Here is a 27,951-nt window from a genome sequence, read left to right as displayed (position 1 = left end):
TCCCTGAATTATTTTTTTTAAAAGCAGACATAAAATGTAATTAAAAATCACATTAATCTGGAAGAGTAAAATGTCTGGTCCAACAATGAGATTATATAAACACAAACACAAAGCCAAAACATAACAACCACCACCGAAAACCAGTTAGGGGACAGCAGTCTGGACATGCCGGTCAAGTGAATTTTTGAATTGGAGTTGCAGGGACTTTGCTACACTTCACGTTTCATTTAACCTCATTATGGAAGCATGAATTGCTACAAATTCACCATTTATCAATATGTACCCAGGCTGGCCTCCCTATGAACAGTTTCTGTACCCACATTGATCTTTTTCCTTTTTATAGCGGAAAGGAATGACTGAGCGTATATAAAAACCAATGTGGGCTTCATGAGATGGAAAAGAGAACAAAGTAGCAATAGCACATGAAAAATAAGTCCAAATTGTGTTAGGCTTGTAACACACATTAACAACAAAAAGAACAAAAGCACAGAAATCAGAGGTAAATCTGAAATTCTTACTTGCTTTGCTACATATATTTACAGAAAACATTTGAACATGTGCCCTCTGCTAGGAGCCAGATCATTCACTGCTACATGCAAACTTTAAAAGAACCTAGCATCCTCACATAAGTTAAACTTATTCCTTGGGGTGCTGCTGAGTTTTAAACTTTTTTTTTTTTTTTTAAAGCATTAAGTAGACACCAATGGACAAGACAGACTTCAACGCTATCTATTGTGTTTTCACACTTGGCCTTTTTGAGATGTGGATTATGTAAATACATATTTGTGATGCTCTGGGTGATGGTAATGTTCTCCCTGAAGGCGACTGTGATCTATTGTGGCATTCAGATTTCTTAGGGTATGATGGTAATATAAAGAATTTTTAAACACAAACTTTCAGTTATGGCCTTAGTAGTCTAAGAAGATACAGTCTAATCTTCATTGGTCTGAAGAAAGCCAAAGCTGCATGCATACCAAATTCCTCTAATGGGCATGATTTGGCTCAAAGCTTATAGTTATAAATGCATTGGTAATCATCAATACTGCATAATAGGAGAAATTTATGTTAATAAATGTGTGTGTTAATAAACATTTGTAAATGTGAATGGTCTCCTGGCCTCTTTGTACGTAACTTTTGGTGTTGATTAAAACACCACTATGAGCTTGAAATTCAGGAATCTCCCTCAAATCAATGGATATTTACATGAGATTTCCAGTTCAAAATAACTTGCAAATAAACCAGCATGCTCGCAGTCCAAGTTTATTTTAAAATGCACCACTTGAAGGTTTTATGAGAGAAATGCACACATTGTTAAGTGGAAAGCTATCAACACATTTTTACCATTTCATTTTTCCTACTGAAAGGTATGTGAACATGTTTCTAGAAATACTCTTCCTGCACTTTAGAAAGCTAATATTCTAATTTCTTTTTTTGAAAAAGGAGAAATGACTAGATAGGAATTGATCCTTCCAATATAGTACACATCTTCATACAAATATTTTGGCATTGAAGTTTACAAATCTTAAAGGAAAAGAGGTTTTTTTAACAGTGAAGAAGTCTACCAGAAGGCTGATTTCAAGTTAGTCTGAGATTTGTAGTTAAAAGATATATTAGAAACGCAGCCCATACTTAATAAAACAACACCTAAATTACTATAAACACATAAAAGTCCCTCCTTTGACTCAACAAAATCATGGATGCAAAAAGAAAACATCAGCCCCTCTGGGGAGGTATCTAAATTATTTAAAGTCACAGGAAATCCATATCCCAGCACAACTTGCTGGGAAAGTATCACCTCATTGACTTTAATCAAAGCTTCTGGAAATTAGAAACGCTACACTGCTTTGGGATCTTCCTGGAAAACCTGGATGTGACTGATTATTTGAAAGCAAAGGTCTTATTTTGCTAGGAAGGAGTCAGATGTTTCAGAGAAATTGAAAAAAACATCTCTTTAGAAAATGTCAGTAATTTCAATGAACACCTAGGGTTGCTGCTGGGCAGCCACCATAAGCAAGTGCTTTATACTGCCACCTGCCAAATCCGTATTTATTTGTTTGACTGTAATTTATGGCAATGGAGTAGCTAGATAGTGACATTCCCGGCAGTATGGCAATGGCAAAAGCAGTTTTTGCAGATAATCTATAAAACCCATAGCATTCCGTACCATTCCTTTCTTAGCAAGGAAACTTCAGACCTTCCTGTCCTGGTATTATTTTCTAACTTCCATGTCCTAGTAGAGGCGTGGCAGTTAAAACTTCACAGACATTTCCCCGATGGAGCATTTCTGCATATTAAACAGCAGCTTACAAATAGTCAGTGAGTATTCTGCTCCCACGCCTGAACAGCACAAAAAACTGAAAGGGGAGATTCGAGACTGGCAGTTGTCCTCACTAGAGACATTCAATGATGTGTTTTCTGTCTATTCATTCACAGTATTGACGTGAGCCATTAACATCTGCAGAACTTGTTTTAGCTGGCAAAAGTTGGGTATCTGGGAATTGATTTAAGAGGTCAATTCATTTCCAAGATAGTTGAATTATATTCAAAATACATTTCCATAAACTGTTAAAAGAAAAATAACTTAAGAATGAGATTTCCAGTAAAGTTTAGGACTCGCTTCCCTTTCAACATGTATAGAATCTGATCAGTGTTAAATATCTCTCAAAGAGGCTTTAAATTCAAAGCCTAGTAAAATTTAGGGCCAATCAACCACAAATCACATAACTCTGGACTTGAAACAGAGCATGCAGATTTAGTTTTTCATTTGAGTTTAATATATTTTATTTCTCCCATTAGACATAATTTTGACCACTTCATTGTTGATTGTCAAATAGATTTAAGAAGTGGCAAGTTGAGTACTCTTATTTCTTTTCACAAAATTAATACTTTGTAAGCAGATTTGTTGCTGCCAGTGGCTTTAAACTCCTCGTACCTTCAAGAGTATACGTAAATAAACTATAAATGGATATTCTTTTGAAGGTCAGTGTCTTGGGATGAGAAGAAAATATAACTAGAAAAGTTAGGACTGGGAATTACAAATAATTATATTAGAAAATAATCACAAATTTATATAAACAAAAAGAATATTTTGTATGATCTCATAAGCTATTTTGGAAGTGCAGTTTGCTTCAAAACACAGACTATTCCAGACCAAATTCAGCAGTAATGAACAATAAGTAAATTCATAGATTATCTTATTTATGTTTCCAAGTATTTAAAGTGTCTATTTTATCTAATGGGTTGCAACCTAATTATAGATTTTTAGTGACCAATAAATAAAACTGCCTGTACACTTCAAAACTAAGTTTTATTTTTATTAGTCTGACTCATAATAAGAACTATGCTCAATCAACATTTTGCTAAGGAGATAAACATTCAGACAGAGGCATAAAGAACAGCTGAAGCAAATATACAGCAGTTCCCAACTAATGTATCAATAAGGGAAATGTGGAGTCTACTGATTGTTTTGTTTATGGTATTACTTCTGTGGTGTGAAGTATGGGATATTATTTCCACATGGCATATGGTTAGGTTGTGTCTCTTCTGATAGATGTGTAGAAACAGTCAACAGAGTAGAGGGCAAGGTGGCATAAACAAACATCTGTAAGGGACCCCAGGGCAGATTTATGAGGGTGTAGGCAGTTCCTCTGACAGGACTGGAAGATGGAGGGTTTTCTTAACAAGCTATGGAGAGCTCATTGTCATGCTTTGTGAAGCTGCAAGAGGAGAAAGAAACTGGTAACACCTAGAGTTTAAGTATTACAAATATAGCTTCTGATGATAAAATGGTCATATGTTAAAAAAAAAAAAGATAAATAACTTATTTATCACATCCTGAGTGTTCAGTTTACTTATTCATCTGCTGGTGCTGTGCTATCCAGGGGGGTAGCCACTGGCCATACGGCTCTTGAACACTGGAAATGTGATTAGTCCAAACTGAGATATACTGCATGTGTAAAATACACAACAGATTGTGAACACTTAGTATGAAGAAAAGAATGTGAAATATTGCATTAATAATTTTTATAGTGATTCCATGTTGAAATAATACTATGGAGTATATCGAGTTAAATGAAATATAATTTAAAATTAATTTGGGCTTTAATTTTTACTTGTGGTTAATGTGGTTCCCAGAAAATGTAAAATTACACATGTGGCTTGTTCTACATTTCTATTGGCAAGCTTCTGGAGGATAGGGACCTTGCTTGATTTACTTTGTACTTGGTGAACTAAGCCTGGTGCCTGGCATCCAGTAGGTACTGCAAACATGTTTGCAGAACAAAATGCATCCTTTTAAAAGTGATATTCCTGACCCAGGTTAACTTTTCATGTTAAAAAATGATGTTATGTGTGTACATGAAGAGGAATATAGAAATTCCTTTGACACAGGAACTGAATTATTCTGATAATTTTTAGACAAATTCCTCATTATCTAGACTCTTGTTACCTACCAAACTCAGAAACCAAAACAGGCCCGAACAGCAAGAATACTTGTATATAATTATGTAAGTCTGAGACATAATAAGAACTACAAGATGACCAATATTAGCAAAACTACTTGTGTCTTTTTCCTGATTAGACCCCTTAGTAGAACTGATAGCCTGTTTTATGTCCACTATTCCCTTCCTTTTCTTTTTAAACACAGTTTTGCTTGTGTACATCCCTAAACAGTGTACTGTCTTCTCTTGTATGTTTTTGAACTTTATAAAAAAAAAATGCTACATAGTTTGTAGTCTTTTAAAAGCCAAACACATTACTTCATTAGCAATTATAATTCATCATTTCTTACCAAAGCAGTATGTTTTTAGCCACAATTTCAACATAATTTTCCATGGCTGATGAACTTTTTGTTTTAACATATTTAGAAGTTATAAAAAGTGGGCAAATGAAGGATTAATTAAAATGATAAGGAAATGCCTTCACACAAAAAAGTTTCAAATATATATGCAAATGACAAGGATTTTTAAACTGAACTTGGGATTACCTCAATAATATAGAGGACTATATTCTTGTAGAAGCAGTACAAAATGCACTTGGAGACTCTGTTATAGTTCCAGGCACCATGAACCATCAACAAATTCTTCAAATATTTGAACTAAAATAAGAATGGAAAAAAATTAGTATTTTCCTCTTCATAGTGTCAGTTGACAGAGACAAACAATGTGTTTTACAGAAATGGTGCTTTACTTGAGCTATGGAGTAGTCAGAAGAATTAGCTGCCTGAAGGCCTTCATTGCCACTTATTCCAACTCCAACATGTGCCGTCTGTATCATGCTGACGTCATTTGCTCCATCACCAATGGCAAGTGTTATGACTTTAACTTGTTTCTTAACCATCTCAACAACTTCAGATTTTTGAAGAGGAGAAACCCTTAAATTAGAACAAATTATTAATCAATTTTGTTTTTTGAAAAAAGGAATTTTAAGGTGTCATTGTCTTGAAGCATAAAAGCAGCAGAAGAGACAAATGAATAGGTCTCTAAAAAATCATCATGGGGGCCTCCCTGGTGGCGCAGTGGTGGAGAGTCCGCCTGCCGATGCAGGGGGACACAGGTTCGTGCCCCGGTCCGGGAGGATCCCACATGCCGCGGAGCGGCTGGGCCCGTGAGCCATGGCCGCTGGGCCTGCGCGTCCGGAGCCTGTGCTCCTCAATGGGAGAGGCCACAACAGTGAGAGGCCCGCGTACCGCAAAAAAAAAAAAAAAGAAAAAAAAAAAATCATCACGGATAAGTCTTAGGTTTACAAATGTTTAGTTCTCTGTGAGCCTGGTTTGCCACTTTAAAGGAAAAATAAAGGCTTGGAAGCAAAACTCTAGGTGACAGATAGACGCTACAATGCCTTGTTAAGTACTAGTTTACCAGAATGTGTGAATAAATTTGTTTTAAAAAACGACATTTGAGTTCAGAAATTCCATTACTTCCTAACAAATAATATCAGAACTTCTAATTCTTCACTTTTGAATGAAAAAGAAGGCCAGAAAGGCTGTTGAATGGTAGTCCAAACACTAACTCTTCTCCTATACCTTGAAAATAAAAGTTTTGAGCCTCCATAAGCTGATCTTAGATGATATACTATACATTTAAAACAACTTAAATTAACAGTAGGGAATTAGCTAACTTCTCAACTTGTTCTCAGCCACCGTGGTGAATCAACCAAAGTAAATACCAAGCGCTTGATTACACAGCTCACGTGCCTCAATTTTCTTCCGAAGCTACTAACCATGGCCAAGTAGAATCAAGTAACCTTTTATACAAAGGTGGACCAGGAACAGAGAACACCAGCATCCATACCAAAATCCTATTTGGTATTAACTTTGGAGCAACTTATCACAGACTTTTAAACGCAATTTGAGAAACAGTCACCATGACACTCACAGAAGAGTTCAATGACAGAATATGCATTGGCGTGATTAACTTAATCTAGTATCCATGCTACCTTGGCGATTAGAGAGAAAGAAAGAAAAACTGAACAGTGATCTGGCTCAGTAAACTATTAAGATAGTAATGAACTACTGAGAAACAACTAATATACACAATGTTAGTGGACAAGAGCAATAACCCAGAGCTAAATTCTTTATCAAGGTTAAGTACAGTAAGTATCCGCTGGAACATCTGGTAAATCATTTATTATTCAACTTAGAAATGAAGATCATGACTCTGGAAGACTCAATCCATCTTTGCACATTTCCCTGATTATCTCCTTAGGGAAAATTCCTAGCAGTGGATGTTCTGCACAAATATGTGCCTTTAGGAGGTCCAGCTGCCCTTCTCAAAGCCTTCAGCCAAGAACAGATCTGGTCTGAGTTTGAGAATCATTGTGTTAGACTGTGAGTTGCTTGCAGGCTGAACCAGGCTCCTCATCTTTGTATTCTTAGCGCTGATCCAGAGTAGGTACTCAATAAATGGCTGCTATATGAAAGAATCATTTTTAATTCTTCCCTTGGAAGAACAGCAACAGCACAAAATGACAACAGTACAAAATGACACAACTGTGAATACAGCAAAAAATGGATGAGTATCAGGCCATTAATGGGCTTTTTCACTGTCAGCCCTCATTTTTCTTCAAAGCAATTTTCATTTCATTTTCACATTTTATTTAATTTTTCTTAACAGGCTAATATAAATTGGTTAGCCCACTGGCTCTAGGCCAATGTTTTAAACATGGACTATAGCTGACATTTAGTAAATGTCAAAAAAGAATTCTCACCAAGAAATGATCTAAAAAGCAAATGGGAAATGGGCATGAAAAGAGAGAAGCATTTGAAAACATTTATCCAATTCCCTTTACAACTTAACAGGCTCACAATGTAAGTACACTGTGAAGTCAAACCGTGGGATCATGGGAAACACTGGTATTTATTTTGGTTTTTTTTCATAAGCTGAATGTGTAATAAAGGATAAAATCTCTGCACGGTGAGCTAATATTAATGATTTAAAGAAGCATCAGAAAAAAGCTGGATTAAATTTTGTTTTCTTTTTTCATGGCTATTACAACCAACTACTGCTTTCTCTGCTTGACACTGCAATTTTCAATGCCCCCAAATTAAAACTGGCTGAGGATTTTTACCAACTCTATGGATGTGGCTAACTCAGGTGTTAAAAGCAGAGCATGAATTCTCTAGGCGAGAACAATGCTTGCTTTTTTTTTTTTTAAAAAGACGATGATGTAGTGAGAAACTTCCCAAAATTACATTGCAACTGCCACGAGCAAGGGTTATCTGCTTCCATTATCAAGATACAAGTAGACAACTGGGTTGGAAGAAGATTCAAGAAACAGTAGAAGACTTGGTATCTGATGGGTTTGAAATAGTAGTTGGTTGCTAAACAAAGATGTCAGATTTAAGTGAGAATTCATAAAATATACGTACTTAAAACATTTAACTCAAAATATAAATGTATAAGCTTGTGATGTAGGGCAAAGAACCATATGTTGCAAAGGGGTTTGTGTTTGAAATTCTGCATATTTTTCTTACAGAAACCTCACTCACGAGGCACAATCCATGGTTTGTTTCAGTTAGTGGAAACTACAATATAATGATGCCCTCCACCCAGTTTACTGTTATCTTATCCCTAGATTCAACAGCAATTTTTTCAGCAACTCAAGAAGTCTTTCTATAGCATTATATCTGGTTCTCCTAGCAACAATTTTGGTTAGATTATTTTTTGGTGGCTTATGAAACATTTAATTCAGTGATGACTACTTTAAGAAGTACAACAGGAATAAACAGATTAAGGAACAAACACCCCCAGATTCCCAGTAAGCACCAAGTCGACTCGTTGAAGCAAAAGTGCAGGCATGCACTAAAGAATGTCCTTCCAGCCCAGTTTACTTTCTTGACTTTTGTAAACTTGCTTCTATATCTGTACAATTTCCAGAATAGTCTAGAACAACCTTACCACACAAGTTAATTCTTTCAAATGCCTATCAAGAACCACACATCCATGGTTGAGAGTGTCTAAAACCTAAATTTTTACAAATATCAATAGTGATCCAACGCATAACTCAGGGACATCATAAAAGTGCTCTGTTTTCTACCCTAGATTATTATTTTTTTTTAACCACCCATGGGTCTGCATCAGGACTTAAATTATTCACGGTTCTCTTCTCTTCCACTGTTGCTCTTTCTTCTTTGGAAGAAGTCAGAGCCTCTGCGGAAAAGGACTAAACATCCAGCATTTGCTATAAAGTCGTTTTCTTCCCTGTGGCTCCACAAACAGAGGGTGGTCCTTTGTGATACAACCTAGCGGCACACTGAGTGCAATATGCTTTTCAGATATTATCTTGGCTGCAGTTTCTGCACGTGTTATTCATTATTTTTCTTATTTGCTATGTAGTAACTCTCACTGCCCTGTGAACATTAGGTTGGAGTACTGGAAATTTTTACCATTTAAACTGGAAAGTATATAGGGTGGCCCATCTTATATGAGCCTCATTTTGCACCCTTTTAATGGGATTAGCTAAATGAATCACCTTTTTGAATGGAATATGGATAAGGATTATTTGTGTGTGTATATACACAGTCACATAATAAAGAATATTTTAAGGGACTTTTTATAGGTAGCTAAAAGAAGTACAATAATTTATCTTACTGTATTGTGTTTTTAGGTTAATAACCTAGAAAAATCTCACACATATATTAAAAATGAGGCTGATAATATGTTAACTTAAAAACATATTGCAAACTTAAAAGTTACTATAAAGTTGCTTTTGGAAAGTAAATCTAGAAAAAAAATTAAGAACATAGAAGAACACAGTATTTCTTAATTATCCTGAAGTGCTTTGTATAATGACCCTGTATTTACAGAGCCCCTGTATTTACGAAGCTTGAGGACTGCTCCTGCTAACTCTCTAGAGGTCAGGATCATTAGTGGGGCATCTGCTTTACTTTCCTTTGCAACAAACTTCCCAAGTTTTCTCTTTGTGAATACCAGTCTATTCCCCATTGAGTCATATTCTGCTGACTAATAAAGAAATTACAAAAAGAGAGAAAAACCTAAGAGAAAAATTTATGAGATCTTACTTAACTCTTTGAACTAAAATTTGTAGGCTCATTTATAAAGTTTTGAATTGAGGAGGAGTTAAATATAGCAAAAAAATCTGTGTTACATGCACCAAAATTTATGCAAATATTGTAACACTTCCAGAAACTCACCATCAATTTACTACTGGAATGAAAACAGCCACTTAAATAGCAAATCCTAAAAATGATTCTTAGCATAGGGTACATAATGAAACATTCACCCACTTCTAGGTAAGAGAGTTGTGTTATTCAAATGACTGATGAGTGAGTGCTTTCCTAGTCTCCAAAAGCAACATCTGTTGACACACTGTGAAGTCAGAGGCATCAAGGGGAATTTATAATACAGGGAAATTGAGTCTACAGAAACAAAATACAGATAGCCTTGCCACAGGGCAAAAAAAAGAAAGTATCTTTAAAAAAGATTTCCTTTTGCAATGCATTTTAGATGCAAAACTTCTCTTTTGTGGAATTTATGTTGTTATAGGTAAACTTCCGTTTCAATGGTTTAGATAATATTTTAAATAATGACTGATCACATTGACAGCGTATGTTGGAATATGCACGTATGTGTGTGTGCAAAGGCATCCTGAACTATTAATTGGCAAACAGACCTTTAGTGCGTTTAAGGCACTAAAAAGAAAACTCCTAGAAGAAATCTTTATTATAGTATTCACACCATAGAACAGTTTGCCACAGCGGTACTGTTCATTAAAAAAAAAAAAAATCCATCTACCCATCTATCCATCCATCTAATTATCTGGGACCCAGCACTGTACTCAACACATAGCAGACTACTCTAAGCAATAGGAACTAAAAAAGAATATAGTAGCAGTGCCTTAAAAATATTAATTTGGACTGTTCAAAAGATATATACCTACCTCAATTAAAAATACTTTATTGCTAAAAAATGCTAACCATCATTTGACAACACAGGGTTGTCACAAACCTTCAATTTGAGAAAGCCTGAAGAATCCAATAATCCTTTACATAGTTCCTCTATACTGTAGGTACACAGCAGACTGCCTTCTAACAGTGAACTGTCAAACATGAATAAGAGTTGTAATCTTAGCATCATGGATAATTAGATGAATTTCTCTTTCCTGCAAAATTTCCATTTATTCAATTCCTTTACTATGTGATGAAATTTCTATGGAAGAATATAAGGAGAAGAAAGGAAAAAAGAGTAGAAGATCTCAGAACCCTCCTTCTGCCCCTAAGAGTTATTACTTAAGGACTTTTATTGAGCCGCTGTCTCAGAAAATATTAAGAGCCTATATAACAGGGGTTTCTCTATGGACTCTCGCTTTAAGAAGACAGGAGTGGTAGAGAGAGACAGAAGTTTCTCCAACATGGGACAAGGCCCAGCCACCTCTTTTTGTCTAGGGAGCCTCACTTGATAGGACTGGTGGGCTTCCAACTAGGAAGCACATCCACTCAAGAAGGCTGAGTGCTTCTCCCTTTAAGCTCTGCCCTATGGTGACATGGCTCTCAGAGTGGTAAGACCTATGGCCACCATCTCTTCCCATTCACCATATCTGTTCGGGGACCATATGGGCACTGATTTTCTTCCCCTTTCCCATGACTCTGGGTAGGTAACGAAAGGCTGGAGCTTCTTTAGGCTTAAATAAAATCAACTTGCCCTTCTTTCCTTCCATCCTCCATCCCCCACTTGCCTTTTTTTTGAATTCTCTCCTACGTGGATAGGTTTCTCCAAGGAACCTTCTCTCAGAAATACCTAGTAGAAGATGGAAAAAGTGGCAGCACAGACTATTGACAGAAATTGGAATAAAACCCTGAAGATGTCATGAGTTGAAAAAGGAGTTCACTAGATTTCAGGGTCACAATTATCAGTTAACACAAAATCTGTGATAAACCTTTGGGGAAACAGGAAATGATGGATGACTATTAGAAGGTAAATGGCATAGAGAGAAAGAGTGGTGTGCCAGAGCCCATAGATGAACAATCAGGTGGGAGAAGCTTTCCAGCTGTACTTTTTGCTCTCCATGGTACCCTGTGCAACCCCAGGCTGACCAGTGTGAGGGGGCTGAGACCAGGCTGGATGGAGCGAAGGGGCTCCTCTCTCATTGCAACTGCGAACTTTGGCTTAGGCCTGGAACCTGTCGAAACTCAAAGTCCACAAAATAATGTGCTTGAAAAACAAAACACACCAATTCCAGGATTATCCTCAATGTCCTAAAGCTTAAAACCTCAGGAAAATTCTCACCTCATGCCTTGGAAGAGGAAAGTCAGAGCTTTCTGGTACACCTCAGGGCATGAAGCCAGGCAGGGACAGGTGCCAATAATATGGGTGTGCTGGGAACCCTTGAATGTTACCTCACTCAGGCAATTCGATCACAATGTGGCTGCCTCTAGCAAGAGCAGTGCTTGGCTAAAGGAACTGGGGGAAAACAGGGATTCACTAAGCTCAGACTGAACCCTGTCTCCAAATTTGCCTCAAGTTAGGACCCAGCTTTCACCTTTCCCCTAAAAGGAACATTACTGCCCACTAGAGCAAATGGGGAAAAATAGTCTCACAGGGAATATTTATAAGACAGAAGATCATGAGCACAAAAGAAATACAGTAACTTATAAGAAAGAAGAACTTGTAAAACCAGATATAACAAGAATTTAAAACAAGTATGGGAAAAAAAACCCTGGAAAGATATGGAAAGATACTGGAAACATGAAACCGGAACAAGCAGTTATAATGAAGAACCAATCAAAAATAAGTTATATAAAAAAAAACTACTAAAATAAAGAAGCCAATAGTAAACTGAGTAGTAAAAATGATAGAACCCGATAGTGCGAACAAAAAATTTTCCCAAAAGAAATCAGGAGATTAAAGGACAGATTATGAGAAAAATGAAATGAAGGAATAAAGTTGACTACACATATATATAATGGGAGTCCAAGAAGAGAATAAAAAAGAATAAAATGAAAAAGAATAGTTAATAATTTTCCAGAATTAAAGAAATATATCCTTAGATTGAAAGGGCTGTATTAATACACCACCAAAAAGAAATGTAAGAAAGAGGTATCTACCACTAGAAACTTTATGGTTAAACTAAGATTAAGAAACATTTCTGAAAGCTTCTAGAGAGAAAAAGCAGATCACTTACAAAGAAAGTAACCTGACTGCTCCTGAATGCATGCACAAAATTACTTTAATACATTCAGTACCTGTCTCTTTATGGGGGAGGGGGAGGGAAGGGAAGACATACTAATACATATAGACAATAAGCACAAATATGGTTATCAAAAATTAGAAATAATCAGACACAGCACAGTTATAGATTGTAAAGCTTTCAAATCAGATGAAGAAAATCTGATTCAGACAATGGAAGGAGGGGGAGAAAAAAGAAACAAAAAGCATAATAAATGGAAAACACAAAATAAGATTGAAGACATGAGGCCAAACATGGCAATAATAATAAATATAAATGGGTTAAATTCATTGATTAAAAGACACAGATTCTCACATTACTAAAACAAAAAGATCCAGCAATATGGTGTCTAAAAGAGACACACGGGCTTCCCTGGTGGCTCAGTGGTTGAGAGTCCGCCTGCTGATGCAGGGGACACTGGCTCGTGCCCCAGTCTGGGAGGATCCCACATGCCGTGGAGCGGCTGGGCCCGTGAGCCATGGCCGCTGAGCCTGCGTGTCCGGAGCCTGTGCTCCGCAACGGGACAGGCCACAACAGTGAGAGAGGCCCGTGTACAGCAAAAAAAAAAAAAAAAAAAAAAAAAAAAAATTAAAAGAGACACACTTCATAATAACAGCTAATATAACACTTATTTGTTCACTATGTTCTGAGCACTTTACTTGTTTTATTTCGTTCAATTCTCAGAAGAGCCCTATATGAGATAGATTACTAGTATTGCCATTTTATAAATGAGGACACTGAGGCACAGAAAAATTACATAACTTAAAGTAAAGCAGCAAGTAAGTGGTGAAGACAGAATTCAACACTAAGCAGTGTGGATTTAGAGACAGGACAGCATTCTTAGAGGCTATGTTATACAGAAGGATTGAACATAAGGGTTTAGTGGAGAAAAAAAAGACAAGGCCCGTACGAAACAAAGGAAAGCCAGGTTAGCAATTTTAATACCAGACAGAATAGAATTTAGGTCACAGAAAAGGCCACAGTGGTCAAAAAGAAATCTTTATAGTATTCCTCTCATCAGAAATGTTCAATTAGCTATATAAAAGAAAATTTGATAGCATTTCTAAGAGAAGCATAATTTAAATAATGCACTGAGTACATATATTAATCCATTTATTCCTCACAATTCCAGGAGGACAATTATTTTTATCTCTATTTCAAAGATGAAGAAAACTGAAGCTGGAGAAGTTAAGCAATGTGCTACTCAGCTAATAAGAGGTGGAGCCTGGACTTAGACTCTGGAAAGTCTGGCTCTGGAGCTTGAGTTCTGGATCATCTGGCATTACAAACAGAAGAAAAGGGTGGACTGTTTAATAAGCAGTGTTGGGAGAATTTGCTCACTATGTAAAAACGAATAACACTGGATCCCTTCTCATTCACAATACAGATATAAAAAAATAAGCTTAAAGACCTATCCAAAAAACAAAACGCCATAAAGTTAACAGTAGGAAATGTTGGAGAATACCTTTGTGAGTGAGAAGTTCTTACTATCTCCAAAGCACAAACCATAAAGGGAAAAATTAATGGAATTTGACTATCTCAAGGTCAATGACTTCTGTTCAAGGAAGAATACCACAGGCAGAATTAAGAAGGGAATCAGATGAGAAGATATCTGCCATGTCTATACTCAACAAAGAATTGATATCCAAAACACACAAAGAATTCTAGTACATAGGCAGAAAGAAATACAGGAAACACAAGAGAAAGCTCTGTATCCCTATCCTTTTTCAATGTGCTACTTTTCTTCATAGCAAGTGTTACCACTGACTTTATATGTCTGTCTGATATATAATAAATTGTTACTATCCACAGACACACAGCACTTATTGCCTTTTGAATATGCGTATGTGTATTTATTTTACTGAATAATAGCTACAATGTGAAGGCAGGGAGTATTTTTTTCTATTGTTCACTGCTCTATTTATAGCACATATACAGGTGCCTGGCACATAACGGGTTCTTGAAAAACACTGGAAGGAAGGGAGGGAGGGAGGGAGGGAGGGATGGAGGGAGGGAGGGAGGGGGAGGGAGGGAGGGAGGGAGGAAGGAAGGAAAGAAGGAAGGAAGGAAGAAAGAAAGAAAGGACTTCAAGAGCAGAAATCCAGAGAGGTAAATTGTTAAATAAAGAACTACTCAATCTCCCTAGTAATCACAGAAACAAAAATCAAAACAAGGTGCTACTTTTCAAACATCAAACTGGCAAAGTTATAAAATAAGGAATAAGGTGTTCAGGGAAACAGCAACCTTCCTACATGGATATGGGAGTACACACTAGTGCAGCTATTTTGGAGCAATGAGACAATTCTGACTGAACTGAAATATATATATATATTTCCCACAGCCAAGCACTCCCATTCCTAAGTATATATCCTAGAAGAACACTTGTGTGGGTGCATACATTGGATATTCATTTCAGCACTTTCTGTGGTAGTAAAGATTTAGGGTCAACTCATGTGGCTATCACTATAAGAGATAAATAAAATGGTGTATATTCATCAGGAAAATAGTAAGCGGTGGTGAGAAGAAATGAACTTGTCCTACATATGGTAACATGAAAAGGTCTCAGAAACATGCAGAAAAATAAACAAGTCAAAAAATTTATGATGGAATGTCATTATAAATACGTGTTTATTCCTCAAATCGAATCACATATAACAATATTATATATTTTTCATAGCTACACAGATATACAAATAAAGTATTGCAGATGGATGGGAACATATTAAATACTTGAGACTGTTTGTCTAAAGAGGAGTGAAAAGTGACTGGTGATGAAGGGCAAACACTAAAATAATATATAAAAATCCAAGAAGAATTTCCTTTAGTTCAAGATTCCACGATGCTTCCAGCTTAGGGAGAAGGTGAGCTGGCATATCTTCCACCTTGATTCCTTGGCTGCCCTTGTCTTCTAGCACCTTGCTGGCACCTCCCCCTAGAGGGAAGGCACTGGGGTGACAGAGCAGGATCCATGTTTGTGGTCCTGGGTTCCTCATATATCTCTTGCTATTGACACTTCATTTTAAAACAAATTGACTTCAGGAAATATCCACATTTTAAGGAATTTTCTTGAATCCAAGGGCACAGAAAGATTGAATGGAGATGCCAGACTGTGCAGCTGTCACCACAGAAAGAATATCAGTCATTTTTGAGGAATCATGAGGAATCATGGAGGAAGGGAAACATGCCAGGTGAGGAGAGATGGGCAAATGTCTCAGTTTTCAAGAAAATAAAAGAAAGAGCCTATAAATTACAGACTAGGGAGTCTGGGGTGAACTCCATCAATATTACAGAAAAGATGTGTCAAAATCGACTCCCTTTACTGTTCATTCATGAGCAATCGACATTCCATAATGGGTTGGCTAACTATGGCCTGAGGGTCAAATCCAGGCAGCATCCTATTTTTACATAAAGTCTTATGAGATCATAGCCACACCCATTCACTTACATATCGTCTAGAGCTGCTTTCAAACCACACTGTCAGAGTTAAGTAGTTGTGACAGAGACTGTATGGCTTGCAAAGCCTGAAATACTTACTATCTGGCTCTTTACAGAAAAAGTTTGCCCACCCTTGCTCCATTTTAATGTTCCCTCTTGGAAAATGCTACGTGGAATCATCTCTTCTTTCGTGCCTCAATATAAAGCCCATCAGGAGGAGCTTCAAGATGGCGGAAGAGTAAGATGCGGAGATTGCCTTCCTCCCCACAAATACATCAGAAATACATCTACATGTGGAACAACTCCTACAGAACACCTACTGAACGCTGGCAGAAGACCTCAGCCCTCCCAAAAGGCAAGAAAATCCCCACGTACCTGGGTAAGGCAAAAGAAAAAAGAACAAACAGAGACAAAAGAATAGGGATGGGACCTGCACCAGTGGGAGGGAGCTGTGAAGGAGGCAAGGTTTCCCCACACTAGGAAGCCCCTTCGCGGGCGGAGACTGTGGGTTGTGGAGGGGGTAAGCTTCGGAGACACGGCGGAGAGCGCAGCAACAGGGGTGCGGAGGGCAAAGCAGAGAGATTCCTGCACAGAGGATCGGTGCCGACCAGCACTCACCAGCCCGAGAGGCTTGTCTGCTCGGCTGGGAGCTGAGGCTCGGGCTTTGGTCGGATCCCAGGGAGAGGACTGGGGTTGGCGGCGTGAACATAGCCTGAAGGGGTTAGTGCGCCACAGCTAGCCGGGAGGGAGTCCGGGAAAAAATCTGGTGCTGCCGAAGAGACAAGAGACTTTTTCTTGCCTCTGTTTCCTGGTGCACGAGGAGAGGGGATGAAGAGCGCTGCTTAAAGGAGCTCCAGAAACGGGCGCAAGCCGCGGCTATCAGCGCGGACCCCAGAGACGGGTATGAGACGCTAAGGCTGCTGCTGCCGCCACCAAGAAGCCTGGAGCACAGGTCACTCTCCACACCTCCCTTCCTTCCGGGGAGCCTGTGCAGCCCACCACTGCCAGGGTCCCAGGATCCAGGGACAACCTCCCCGGGAGAATGCATGGCGTGCCTCTCAGGCTGGTGCAATGTCACGCCGGCCTCTGCCGCCGCAGGCTCGCCCCGCATCCGGACCCTTCCCTCCCCCTGGCCTGAGTGAGCCAGAGCCCCCAAATCAGCTGCTCCTTTAACCCCATCCTGTCTGAGCGAAGAACAGACGCCCTCTGGCGACCTACACGCAGAGGCGGGGCCAAATCCAAAGCTGAGCCCCGGGAGCTGTGAGAACAAAGAAGAGAAAGGGAAATCTCTCCCAGCAGCCTCAGAAGCAGTGGATTAAATCTCCTCAATCAACTTGATGTACCCTGCATCTGTGGAATACCTGAAGAGACAAAGAATCATCCCAAATTGAGAAGATGGACTTTGGGAGCAATTATATATATATATTTTTTCCCTTTTTCTCTTTTTGTGAGTATGTATGTGTATGCTTCTGTGTGTGATTTTCTCTGTATAGCTTTGCTTTCACCATTTGTCCTAGGGTTCTGTCTGTACATTTTTATTATTACATAAAAATTTTTTTAATACTTATTTTTTATTTTAATAAATTGATTTTTATTTTACTTTATTTTCTTTTCTTTCTTTTCTTTCTTTCTTTCTTTCTTTCTTTCTTTCTTTCTTTCTTTCTTTCTTTCTTTCCGTCTTTTTTTCTCCCTTTTATTCTAAGCCATATGGAGAACAGGCTCCTGGTGCTCCAGACAGGTGTCATGGCTGTGCCACTGATGTGGGAGAGCCAACTTCAGGACACTGGTCCACAAGAGACCTCCCAGCTCCACGTAACATCAAACGGTGAAAATCTCCCAAAGATCTCCATCTCAACACCAACACCCAGCTCCACTCAACGACCAGCAAGCTACAGTGCTGGACACCCTATGCCAAACAACTAGCAAGACAGGAACACAACCCCATCCATTAGCACAGAGGCTGCCTAAAATCATAATAAGGCCACAGACACCTCAAAACAAACCACCAGACATGGACCTGCCCACCAGAAAGACAAGATCCAGCCTCATACACCAGAACACAGGCACTAGTCCCCTCAACCAGGAAGCCTATACAACCCACTGAACCAACCTTAGCCACTGGGGACAGACACCAAAAACAACGGAAACTATGAACCTGCAGCCTGCGAAAACGGGACCCCAAACAGTAAGTTAAGCAAAATGAGAAGACAGAGAAACACACAACAGATGAAGGAGCAAGGCAAAAACCCACCAGACCTAACAAATGAAGAGGAAATAGGCAGTCTACCTGAAAAAGAATTCAGAATAACGATAGTAAAGATGATCCAAAATCTTGGAAACAGAATGGAGAAAATACAAGAAACGTTTAACAAGGACCTAGAAGAACTAAAGAGCAAACAAACGGAGATGAACAACACAATAAATGAAATTAAAAATTCTCTAGAAGGGATCAATAGCAGAATGACGGAGGCAGAAGAACAGATAAGTGACCTGGAAGATAAAATAGTGGAAATAAGTACTGCAGAGCAGAATAAAGAAAAAAGAATGAAAAGAATTGAGGACAGTCTCAGAGACCTCTGTGACAACATTAAATGCACCAATATTCGAATTATAGGAATCCCAGAAGGAGAGAAAAAGAAAGGGACTGGGAAAAAATTTGAAGAGATCATAGTTGAAAACTTCCCTAATACGGGAAAGGAAATAGTTAATCAAGTCCAGGAAGCACAGAGAGTCCCATACAGGAAAAATCCAAGGAGAAACACGCCAAGACACACATTAATCAAACTATCAAAAATGAAGTACAAAGAACAAATATTAAAAGCAGCAAGGGAAAAACAAGTAACACATAAGGGAATCCCCATAAGGTTAACAGCTGATCTTTCAGCAGAAACTCTGCAAGCCAGAAGGGAGTGGCAGGACATATTTAAAGTGATGAAAGACAAAAACCTACAACCAAGATTACTCTACCCAGCAAGGATCTCATTCAGATTTGACGGAGAAATTAAAAGCTTTACAGACAAGCAAAAGTAAGAGAATTCAGCACCACCAAGCCAGCTCTACAACAAATGCTAAAGGAACTTCTCTAGGCAGGAAACACAAGAGAAGGAAAAGACCTACAATAATAAACCCAAAACAATTAAGAAAATGGCAATAGGAACACACAATTTGATAATTACCTTAAAAGTAAATGGATTAAATGCTCCAACCAAAAGAGATAGACTGGCTGAATGGATACAAAAACAAGACCCATATATATGCTGTCTACAAAAGACCCATTTCAGACTTAGGGACACATACAGACTGAAAGTGAGGGGATGGAAAAAGATATTCCATGCAAATGGAAATCAAAAGAAAGCTGGAGTAGCAATTCTCATAACAGATGAAATAGACTTTAAAACAAAGGCTATTACAAGAGACCAAGAAGGATACTACATAATGATCAAGGGATCAATCCAAGAAGAAGATATAACAATTGCAAATATTTATGCAAACGACATAGGAGCACCTCAATAAATAAGGCAAATACTAATAGCCATAAAAGGGGAAATCGACAGTAACACAATCATAGTAGGGGACTTTAACACCCCACTTTCACCAATAGACAGATCATCAAAAATAAAAATAAATAAGGAAACACAAGCTTTAAATGTTACATTAAACAAGATGGACTTAATTGATATTTATAGGACATTCCATCCAAAAACAACAGAATACACATTTTTCTCAAGTGCTCATGGAACATTCTCCCAGATAGATCATATCTTGGGTCACAAATCAAGCCTTGGTAAATTTAAGAAAGTTGAAATCGTATCAAGTATCTTTTCTGACCAAAACGCTATGAGACTAGATATCAATTATAGGAGAAATCTGTAAGAAATACAAACACATGGAGGCTAAACAATACACTACTTAATAGTAAAGAGATCACTGAAGAAATCAAAAAATACCTATAAACAAATGACAATGAAAACACGACGACCCAAAATCTATGGTATGCAGCAAAAGCAGTTCTAAAAGGGAAATTCATAGCTATACAAGCCTACCTCAAGAAACAAGAAACATCTCAAATAAACAACCTAACCTAACACCTAAAGCAATGAGAGAAAGAAGAACAAAAAACCCCAAAGTTAGCAGAAGGAAAGAAATCATAGAGAACAGGTCAGAAATTAAATGAAGGAAACGATAGCAAAGATCAATAAAACTAAAAGCTGGTTCTTTGAGAAGATAAAATTGATAAACCATTAGCCAGACTCCTCAAGAAAAAAAGGGAGAAGACTCAAATCAATAGAATTAGAAATGAAAAAGGAGAAGTAACAACTGACACTGCAGAAATACAAAGGATCATGACAGATTACTACAAGCAACTATATGCCAATAAAATGGGCAACCAGGAAAAAATGGACAAATTCTTAGAAATGCATAACCTTCCGAGACTGAACCAGAAAGAAATAGAAAATATGAACAGATTAATCACAAGCACTGAAATTGAAACTGTGATTAAAAATCTTCCAACAAAAGCCCAGGACCAGATGGCTTCACAGGCGAATTCTATCAAACATTTAGAGAAGAGCTAACACCTATCCTCAAACTCTTCCAAAATATAGCAGAGGAGGAACACTCCCAAACTCATTCTGCGAGGCCACCATCACTCTGACACCGAAACAAAGATGTCACAAAGAGAGAAAACTACAGGCCAATATCACTGATGAACAGAGATGCAAAAATCCTCAACAAAATACTGGCAAACAGAATCCAACAGCACATTAAAAGGATCATACACTATGATCAAGTGGGGTTTATCCCAGGAATGCAAGGATTCTTCAGTATACGCAAATCAGTCAATGTGATAAACCATATTAACAAATTGAAGGAGAAAAACCATAGGATCATCTCAATAGATGCAGAGAAAGCTTTCGACAAAATTCAACACCCATTTATGATAAAAACCCTGTAGAAAGTAGGCATAGAGGGAACTTACCTCAACATAATAAAGGCCATATATGACAAACCCACAGCCAACATCATCCTCAATGGTGAAAAACTGAAACCATTTCCACTAAGATCAGGAACAAGACAAGGTTGCCCACTCTCACCACTAGTATTCAACATAGTTTTGGAAGTTTTAGCCACAGCAATCAGAGAAGAAAAAGAAATAAAAGGAATCCAAATCGGAAAAGAAGAAGTAAAGCTGTCACTGTTTGCAGATGACATGATACTATACATAGAGAATCCTAAAGATTGCTACCAGAAAACTACTAGAGCTAATCAATGAATTTGGTAAAGTAGTAGGATGCAAAATTAATGTACAGAAATCTCTTGCATTCCTATACACTAATGATGAAAAATCTGAAAGTGAAATTAAGAAAACACTCCCATTTACCATTGCAACAGAAAGAATAAAATATCTAGGAATAAACCTACCTAAGGAGACAAAAGACCTGTATGCAGAAAATTATAAGACACTGATGAAAGAAATTAAAGATGATACAAATAGATGGAGAGATATACCATGTTCTTGGATTGGAAGAATCAACATTGTGAAAATGACTCTACTACCCAAGGCAATCTACAGATTCAATGCAATCCCTATCAAATGACCACTGGCATTTTTCACAGAACGAGAACAAAAAATTTCACAATTTGTATGGAAACACAAAAGACCCCGAATAGCCAAAGCAATATTGAGAAAGAAAAACGGAGCTGGAGGAATCAGGCTCCCTGACTTCAGACTGTACTACAAAGCTACAGTAATCAAGACAGTATGGTACTGGCACAAAAACAGAAATGTAGATCAATGGAACAGGACAGAAAGCCCAGAGATAAACCCACACACATATGGTCACCTTATCTTTGATAAAGGAGGCAAGAATATACAGTGCAGAAAAGACATCCTCTTCAATAAGTGGTTCTGGGAACACTGGACAGCTATATGTAAAAGAATGAAATTAGAACACTCCCTAACACCATACACAAAAATAAACTCAAAATGGATTAAAGACCTAAATGTAAGGCCAGACACCATCAAACTCTTAGAGGAAAACATAGGCAGAACACTCTATGACATAAATCACAGCAAGATCCTTTTTGACCCATGTCCTAGACAAATGGAAATAAAAACAAAAATAAACAAGTGGGACCTAATGAAACTTAAAAGCTTTTGCACAGCAAAGGAGACCATAAACAAGATGAAAAGACAACCCTCAGAATGGGAGAAAATATTTGTAAATGAAGCAACTGACAAAGGATTAATCTCCAAAACATACAAGCAACTCATGCAGCTCAATATCAAAAAAACAAAGAACCCAATCCAAAAATGGGCAGAAGACCTAAATAGACATTTCTCCAAAGAAGATATATAGATTCCCAACAAACACATGAAAGAATGCTCAACATCATTAATCATTAGAGTAATGCAAATCAAAACTACAATGAGATACCATCTCACACCAGTCAGAATGGCCATCATCAAAAAATCTACAAACAATAAATGCTGAAGAGGGTGTGGAGAAAAGGGAACTCTCTTGCACTGTTGGTGGGAATGTAAATTGATACAGCCATTATGGAGAACAGTATGGAGGTTCCTTAAAAAACTAAAAATAGAATTACCATAGGACACAGCAATCCCACTACTGGGCATATACCCTGAGAAAACCTGGACATATATACACTACCAATAATTCAAAAAGAGTCATGTACCAAAATGTTCATTGCAGCTCTGTTTACAATAGCCAGGACATGGAAGCAACCTAAGTGTCTATCTACAGATGAATGGATAAAGATGATGTGGCACATATATACAATGGAATATTACTCAGTCATAAAAAGGAATGAAACTGAGTTATTTGTAGTGAGGTGGATGGCCTAGAGACTGTCATACAGTGAAGTAAGTCAGAAAGAGAAAAACAAATACCATATGCTAACACATATATATGGAATGTAAAAAAAAAAAAAAAAAAAAAGAGAAAATGGTCAGAAGAACCTAGGGGCAAGACAGGAATAAAGATGCAGACCTACTAGAGAATGGACTTGAGGATACAGGGAGAAGGAAGGGTAAGCTGGGACAAAGTGCGAGAGTGGCATGGACATATATACACTACCAAACGTAAAATAGATAGCTAGTGGGAAGCAGCCGCATAGCACAGGGAGATCAGCTCAGTGCTTTGTGACCACCAGAGGGGTGGGATAGGGAGGGTGGGAGGGAGAGAGATGCAAGAGGGAAGAGATATGTATATGTATAACTGATTCACCTTGTTATAAAGCAGAAACTGACACACCATTGTAAAGCAATTATACTCTAATAAAGATGTTAAAAAATTACATTAAAAAAATAAAGCCCATCATATTACATGCATTTGTTGTTTCTCTCACTGCTCTCTTGGCAATATGCCTTTTGTTTTCCAAGGATCATTTCTGCTAGGATTTTGTCTCTCTTTTCTCCACTCCATGTCACACAGCTTCTAGACAGCCATGACTTACTATTCTACATAATCTCAACTCCTGGAACTCTAGTCTGGATCAAGACACTAAGCCTTTAATTTTCCCTAAGTGGGGATCGCTCAGATAGGTTTATTAACAAGAAGATAATCAATAGAAACTATGAAGGGTTCAAGGAGAACCAGTTATACCAAACTAACTCTGCTTCCCTTTCCCACATGGTGCGATCAGTAGTTTGACAGATCAGATAATGCCGTGGATTCTATATACCATGTCTTTAGCAAATTGGAAAATTAAGTCCTTTCATTCTATCACTGTAGAACTGAAGGAGAAGTTTAAGTTATCTCTTAGGTGGATCTGTATTTGACTGAAGAACATATTAGAGTAGTACCGATTTACTGATTGATGTAAAGCTTTAGGGAGGCCTTTAGTGTGAGGCTGCAGAGCTCTGTACTTAAAACTGCTGAACAGAAAAGAATCATAAAGAATTTGAATGTAGCTATGGAAGACACATGTTTACTTCAAATGAGCAAGATACAAAACAGAAAAAGACTGAAATGAACAAGATATAACTTAAGAAAGATGGTGATGGAAATCAAGTTAGCAGTTATCCTTGGGAAGATAATAAAATACAGGAAGCATGAGGGGGCATCTGCGGTGCTGGTCACGTTTGGGTGATTGATACGGGAGTGTGTTCACTTTGTAAAAATTCACTGAGCTTTACACTTATGCTTGATGTACTTTCCAGTACAGTCTAACTCTGTTTTATCAGAATTATACAATCTGTGGTTCTAATTAGTGTGTGTCTGTGTGTTAGTGATGGTGGTTTATGTAAATTGAGTCACATCTAAAACTATATAACGAATTACAGTGGGATTCTATAGCATTTAGATTTCTCGTAAGTTTTTAGATATTTTACTGTCCAATACGGACTTCCCTGATGATGTACATCATCATAATTGGCTACCAGCCTATAATATGGCCATGTATTTCCTTTAACATTACTCAGTGGAGGTAGAAAAGCAAATGAGATGAACAGGGCTGAGCAACTTATTATTATGTTAACACAAAATATGGGCATTTTATGAAGTTATAAGATTTATTCAGTGTGTCCTCTTTTAGCCATACATGTATGAAAGAAATATTCTCTCAACATTGCCAACATTTATTCATATTTTCTTGGAAGCAAATATACGGTTGACATTCATTAAGCGTTTGTAAGTCTTCTCAAAGCCAAACATCTGCTTGGCATCCAACGTGTTCACAAACTTCTTTCTTTAAAGGAATGTCTGTTGAGCATTTATTAGCTTCATTTGTGCTTTATGACTACCCTTTAAGTAGAACATTTATTTAGACAAATCCTTAAAGTTTAAGACAATCCCAAAAGATTCAAGAAGCGGATCTGTCTTGACCCTTTACTTAACATTCTCAGGCTATGACAGAAAGTATTCAAGGTGTCCCTTTAGACTCCTTCTTGGAGGGCCCCTCGATCGGACTCAGGTGAAAGGTTTTGCCTGGAATGCCACTCCCGAGTGAGGACACTCACTGAAGTCAAGTGTTTTCTTATGCACTATGGGGAAAAGGGCCTAAAAGGGGGTTAAACTTTGATTAGAGATGTTGCAAGTAGGGAAAAATGCTTACTTCAATTTCACTTCTGCTTTTCAGAAGACATGAGTACATAAATTATGTAGAAGAACGGTGATTACTAGACAGTCTAAAAGCTTGGAGGCTCTAGGCCAATTTTCAACCAACTGTCACAGAACATAAGTTTCAAAATATGTTTAAGCTAAACTGACAACTACAGAAAAAATGTAAGATTCTTTGAAAGGCTGGCTTATGTGAACTGACGAGGATCTCTGAAACCACATGCTATTTAACACACAGCGATACTCCACTGCAACGTTCCCACTCTCTTCTGGAGGGAATATTAAAAGAGGTAGAACAGATGCTTCCCTGAATTAAGCAGATCCAAGCAGTAGACAGACTCTTCCCACAGAGTGGCCAAAAGAAGTAGGGTTCATCCAAAAACTGAAAGGGCTAGGAGAGGTCCCCTGGCCTAGTAGCTCTCAAGCTGGAAGAAGCTAACCCAGGAAGGGTGCCTGTGTGCATGGGTTTCCCACCTTTCTATGCCAGAGAAGCTCCAATCTTAACTGCTGTAGACATCCATTCTCCCTGGAATATCTGAATCACTGCTACATGCTAAGCTCTTCATTTTACAGGTCACAAAACCAAGGCCAGAGTGATTCCATTAGGTATCCAAAGTGCCAGGGCAGCAAAGCTAGAACAAGCATTCCATAAATCCCCGGCTAAGGTGCCCTTCTATCAGTTATACAACCTGTAAGACCTTAGGGCATAAAATATTGGCAGCTGAGATGAGAAAGTATTTATCTGGTACAGTTAGTTTGTAGAATAGCTCTTGATCTTAGCTGTGTGATCAAATCTCCATGAGTCCTGGAGCAAGCCTTTTCCCCCTCTACCTGTCCAAGGAGTTCCAGGGAGTCTGTGAAATCCCTGAAGCGGTACATTCAATTTAACATGTCTGTGTAAAATTCGTCCATAGCTTTCATTTGTTCTTCAAAAGTATCTGTGATCACACCAAATGGTAAAAATCAGTGTACCTGAAGAAGGGACTAGGAAAACTTGCCAGAAAGTCCTTTAACATAACATGCATGTTTACTATTAAAACTACTCAGGTTATACAGGTAAATTCACACAGTGGTGAAAACAAAACCTGCACAGTACCTATGAAAATACAGTACTTGGTAGACTGATAAAAACAGATTTTATTTTACTTCTTGGATTTTACATAATTGAAAAAATTATTTGATGTATAACATGCAACCTTCACTCTGTAAACCAAAACCAGCACTCCAAAGCCCTGAATAATTTGGGGGCTAGGGGATTATTTCTGTCTCTGAGTATTCCCTTTAGAAACTGATGGTGAGTAAGAGATGTCATGACAACTGACAGAGAACAACTGTTTCTTTCAATTCGACTGTAGACTCTTCAGGGAAAGCGCTCATCTTTATAACTCTGTCAATTAGGCAAACACTAAAAACTGCCTCCTGCCCTTCATGCTGATAATGTCAGGGAAGACAAGTGGCTGATGTAATCCTGAAGATGGAGCTAATGTCCAGAGCCTCATTATCCATTAAGGGAGGCTTTCCCCCTACTTCCACTCTAGCAAAGGAAGAGCAAGATGCTGAATTATCTTCATGTGTGGACTGACAAGAAATAAACTGTAAAGTCGTTTTGAGGGAAAAACCTAGAAAACCAGCATGAACATAAACTAATTTGAGAAACAGTGCCCTACTGTATTTTGAAATAATATTCAGTATTTATCCAGAGGGTTTCTTATAATGGAGTAAAATAGAGAATTTCCTGAGGCTAGGAGATTACAATCATCTGAGAAACCAGGAGTAAGAATGCGTGCATTTAACTGCAAAGAAGGATATGCAGAACTGCCCACCTATTCCTCACAGTGAGGACTCATCATGGAAATTATGCTTCAAGGTCAGTAAGCTAAATGACAAGAAGATGGTCTGTGCCAATAATTTAAATGTCAAGCGGCACCGGGCCAAGAAGGTGCACAGATATAAATCGGGCAGTGGCACTGATGTAATTATGGGCTTAGACGAATTCTCAAAGCCAGACCGGAAGCTGAACCACAGTCTTTGGGGAAAAGAGAGAATATGAGGGTAATTAGAGGAAAAAAGCAGAGGAAAGTTTTTTACTTCTTAAAAAAACCCCTAAAACTCTAAATAAAACTCAATGTCTGCAGAGGGACCTTCATGGTCCTCAAACATGCATAAAACAGGATGGAGGGAGGAAGGGGCCACCCACATCTTTATAAGCTCAGTGTCAGAGCAGAGCTGCACGTGCACGGCAGTGTGTGTCCCTCCCAGGGGCCTGGGACCTGGAGGGGCGCTGAGGTCCATGTGACTTGTGAGCATCCAGAACGAGGATCTCAGGAGGGAATTTCACAAGCACAGAACGTATTTTTTTCTCCCTGGACTCTGCTTTCTAGTTTTTCTCTCCCTCTGCTATTGTTTAATTTTGTGGTTCGACTTTTTGAAGAATGGTGGGAGGTACCATGTTAAGCAATGCTCTAGGAATGAGGCTCAGCGGCGATGAAATCGGCCTCCCACGTCTTTCAAAACAACTGTGAGTCTGCTTAAAACACAAGGCAGACACAAATACGAAGGAGAGCAGGCAGGACGTCCTGTTCATCCTTGTATGTGCAGCATCTCTCCCCAGCACACAGTCGGCACAGAACGGATGCAGGCTCAAGGGAACCCGTCATTTTATCTAAACAGCTCTGTGGTCCGTTCTGTTTCTGAATAGGAGCCAACAGCCATATCACTTAATGTGCTTTTGAGCAATCTTTTGTTGATCCTT

The 27,951-nt window shown here is 38.2% G+C and overlaps 1 protein-coding gene across 6 annotated transcripts in view; it reads right to left on the bottom strand.

Annotated features, from left to right (window-relative positions):
• The window catches only part of ATP8A1 (ATPase phospholipid transporting 8A1), a 236,037-nt gene that overhangs the window by 50,380 nt on the left and 157,706 nt on the right, over positions 1-27,951 (bottom strand). For all 6 annotated transcript variants that reach the window (XM_060012624.1, XM_060012626.1, XM_060012628.1 and 3 more), the window contains 2 exons: positions 5,188-5,371; positions 4,985-5,095 (listed from right to left, as the gene is read on the bottom strand). In XM_060012624.1, the coding sequence (XP_059868607.1) occupies positions 4,985-5,095; positions 5,188-5,371 (295 nt within the window). The remainder of the gene's footprint in view (positions 1-4,984; positions 5,096-5,187; positions 5,372-27,951) is intronic.

The sequence above is a fragment of the Delphinus delphis genome, chromosome 5, assembly GCF_949987515.2.
Source record: "Delphinus delphis chromosome 5, mDelDel1.2, whole genome shotgun sequence".
Lineage (NCBI taxonomy): Eukaryota > Metazoa > Chordata > Mammalia > Artiodactyla > Delphinidae > Delphinus > Delphinus delphis.
This window is presented reverse-complemented; position numbering and strand designations above follow the sequence as displayed.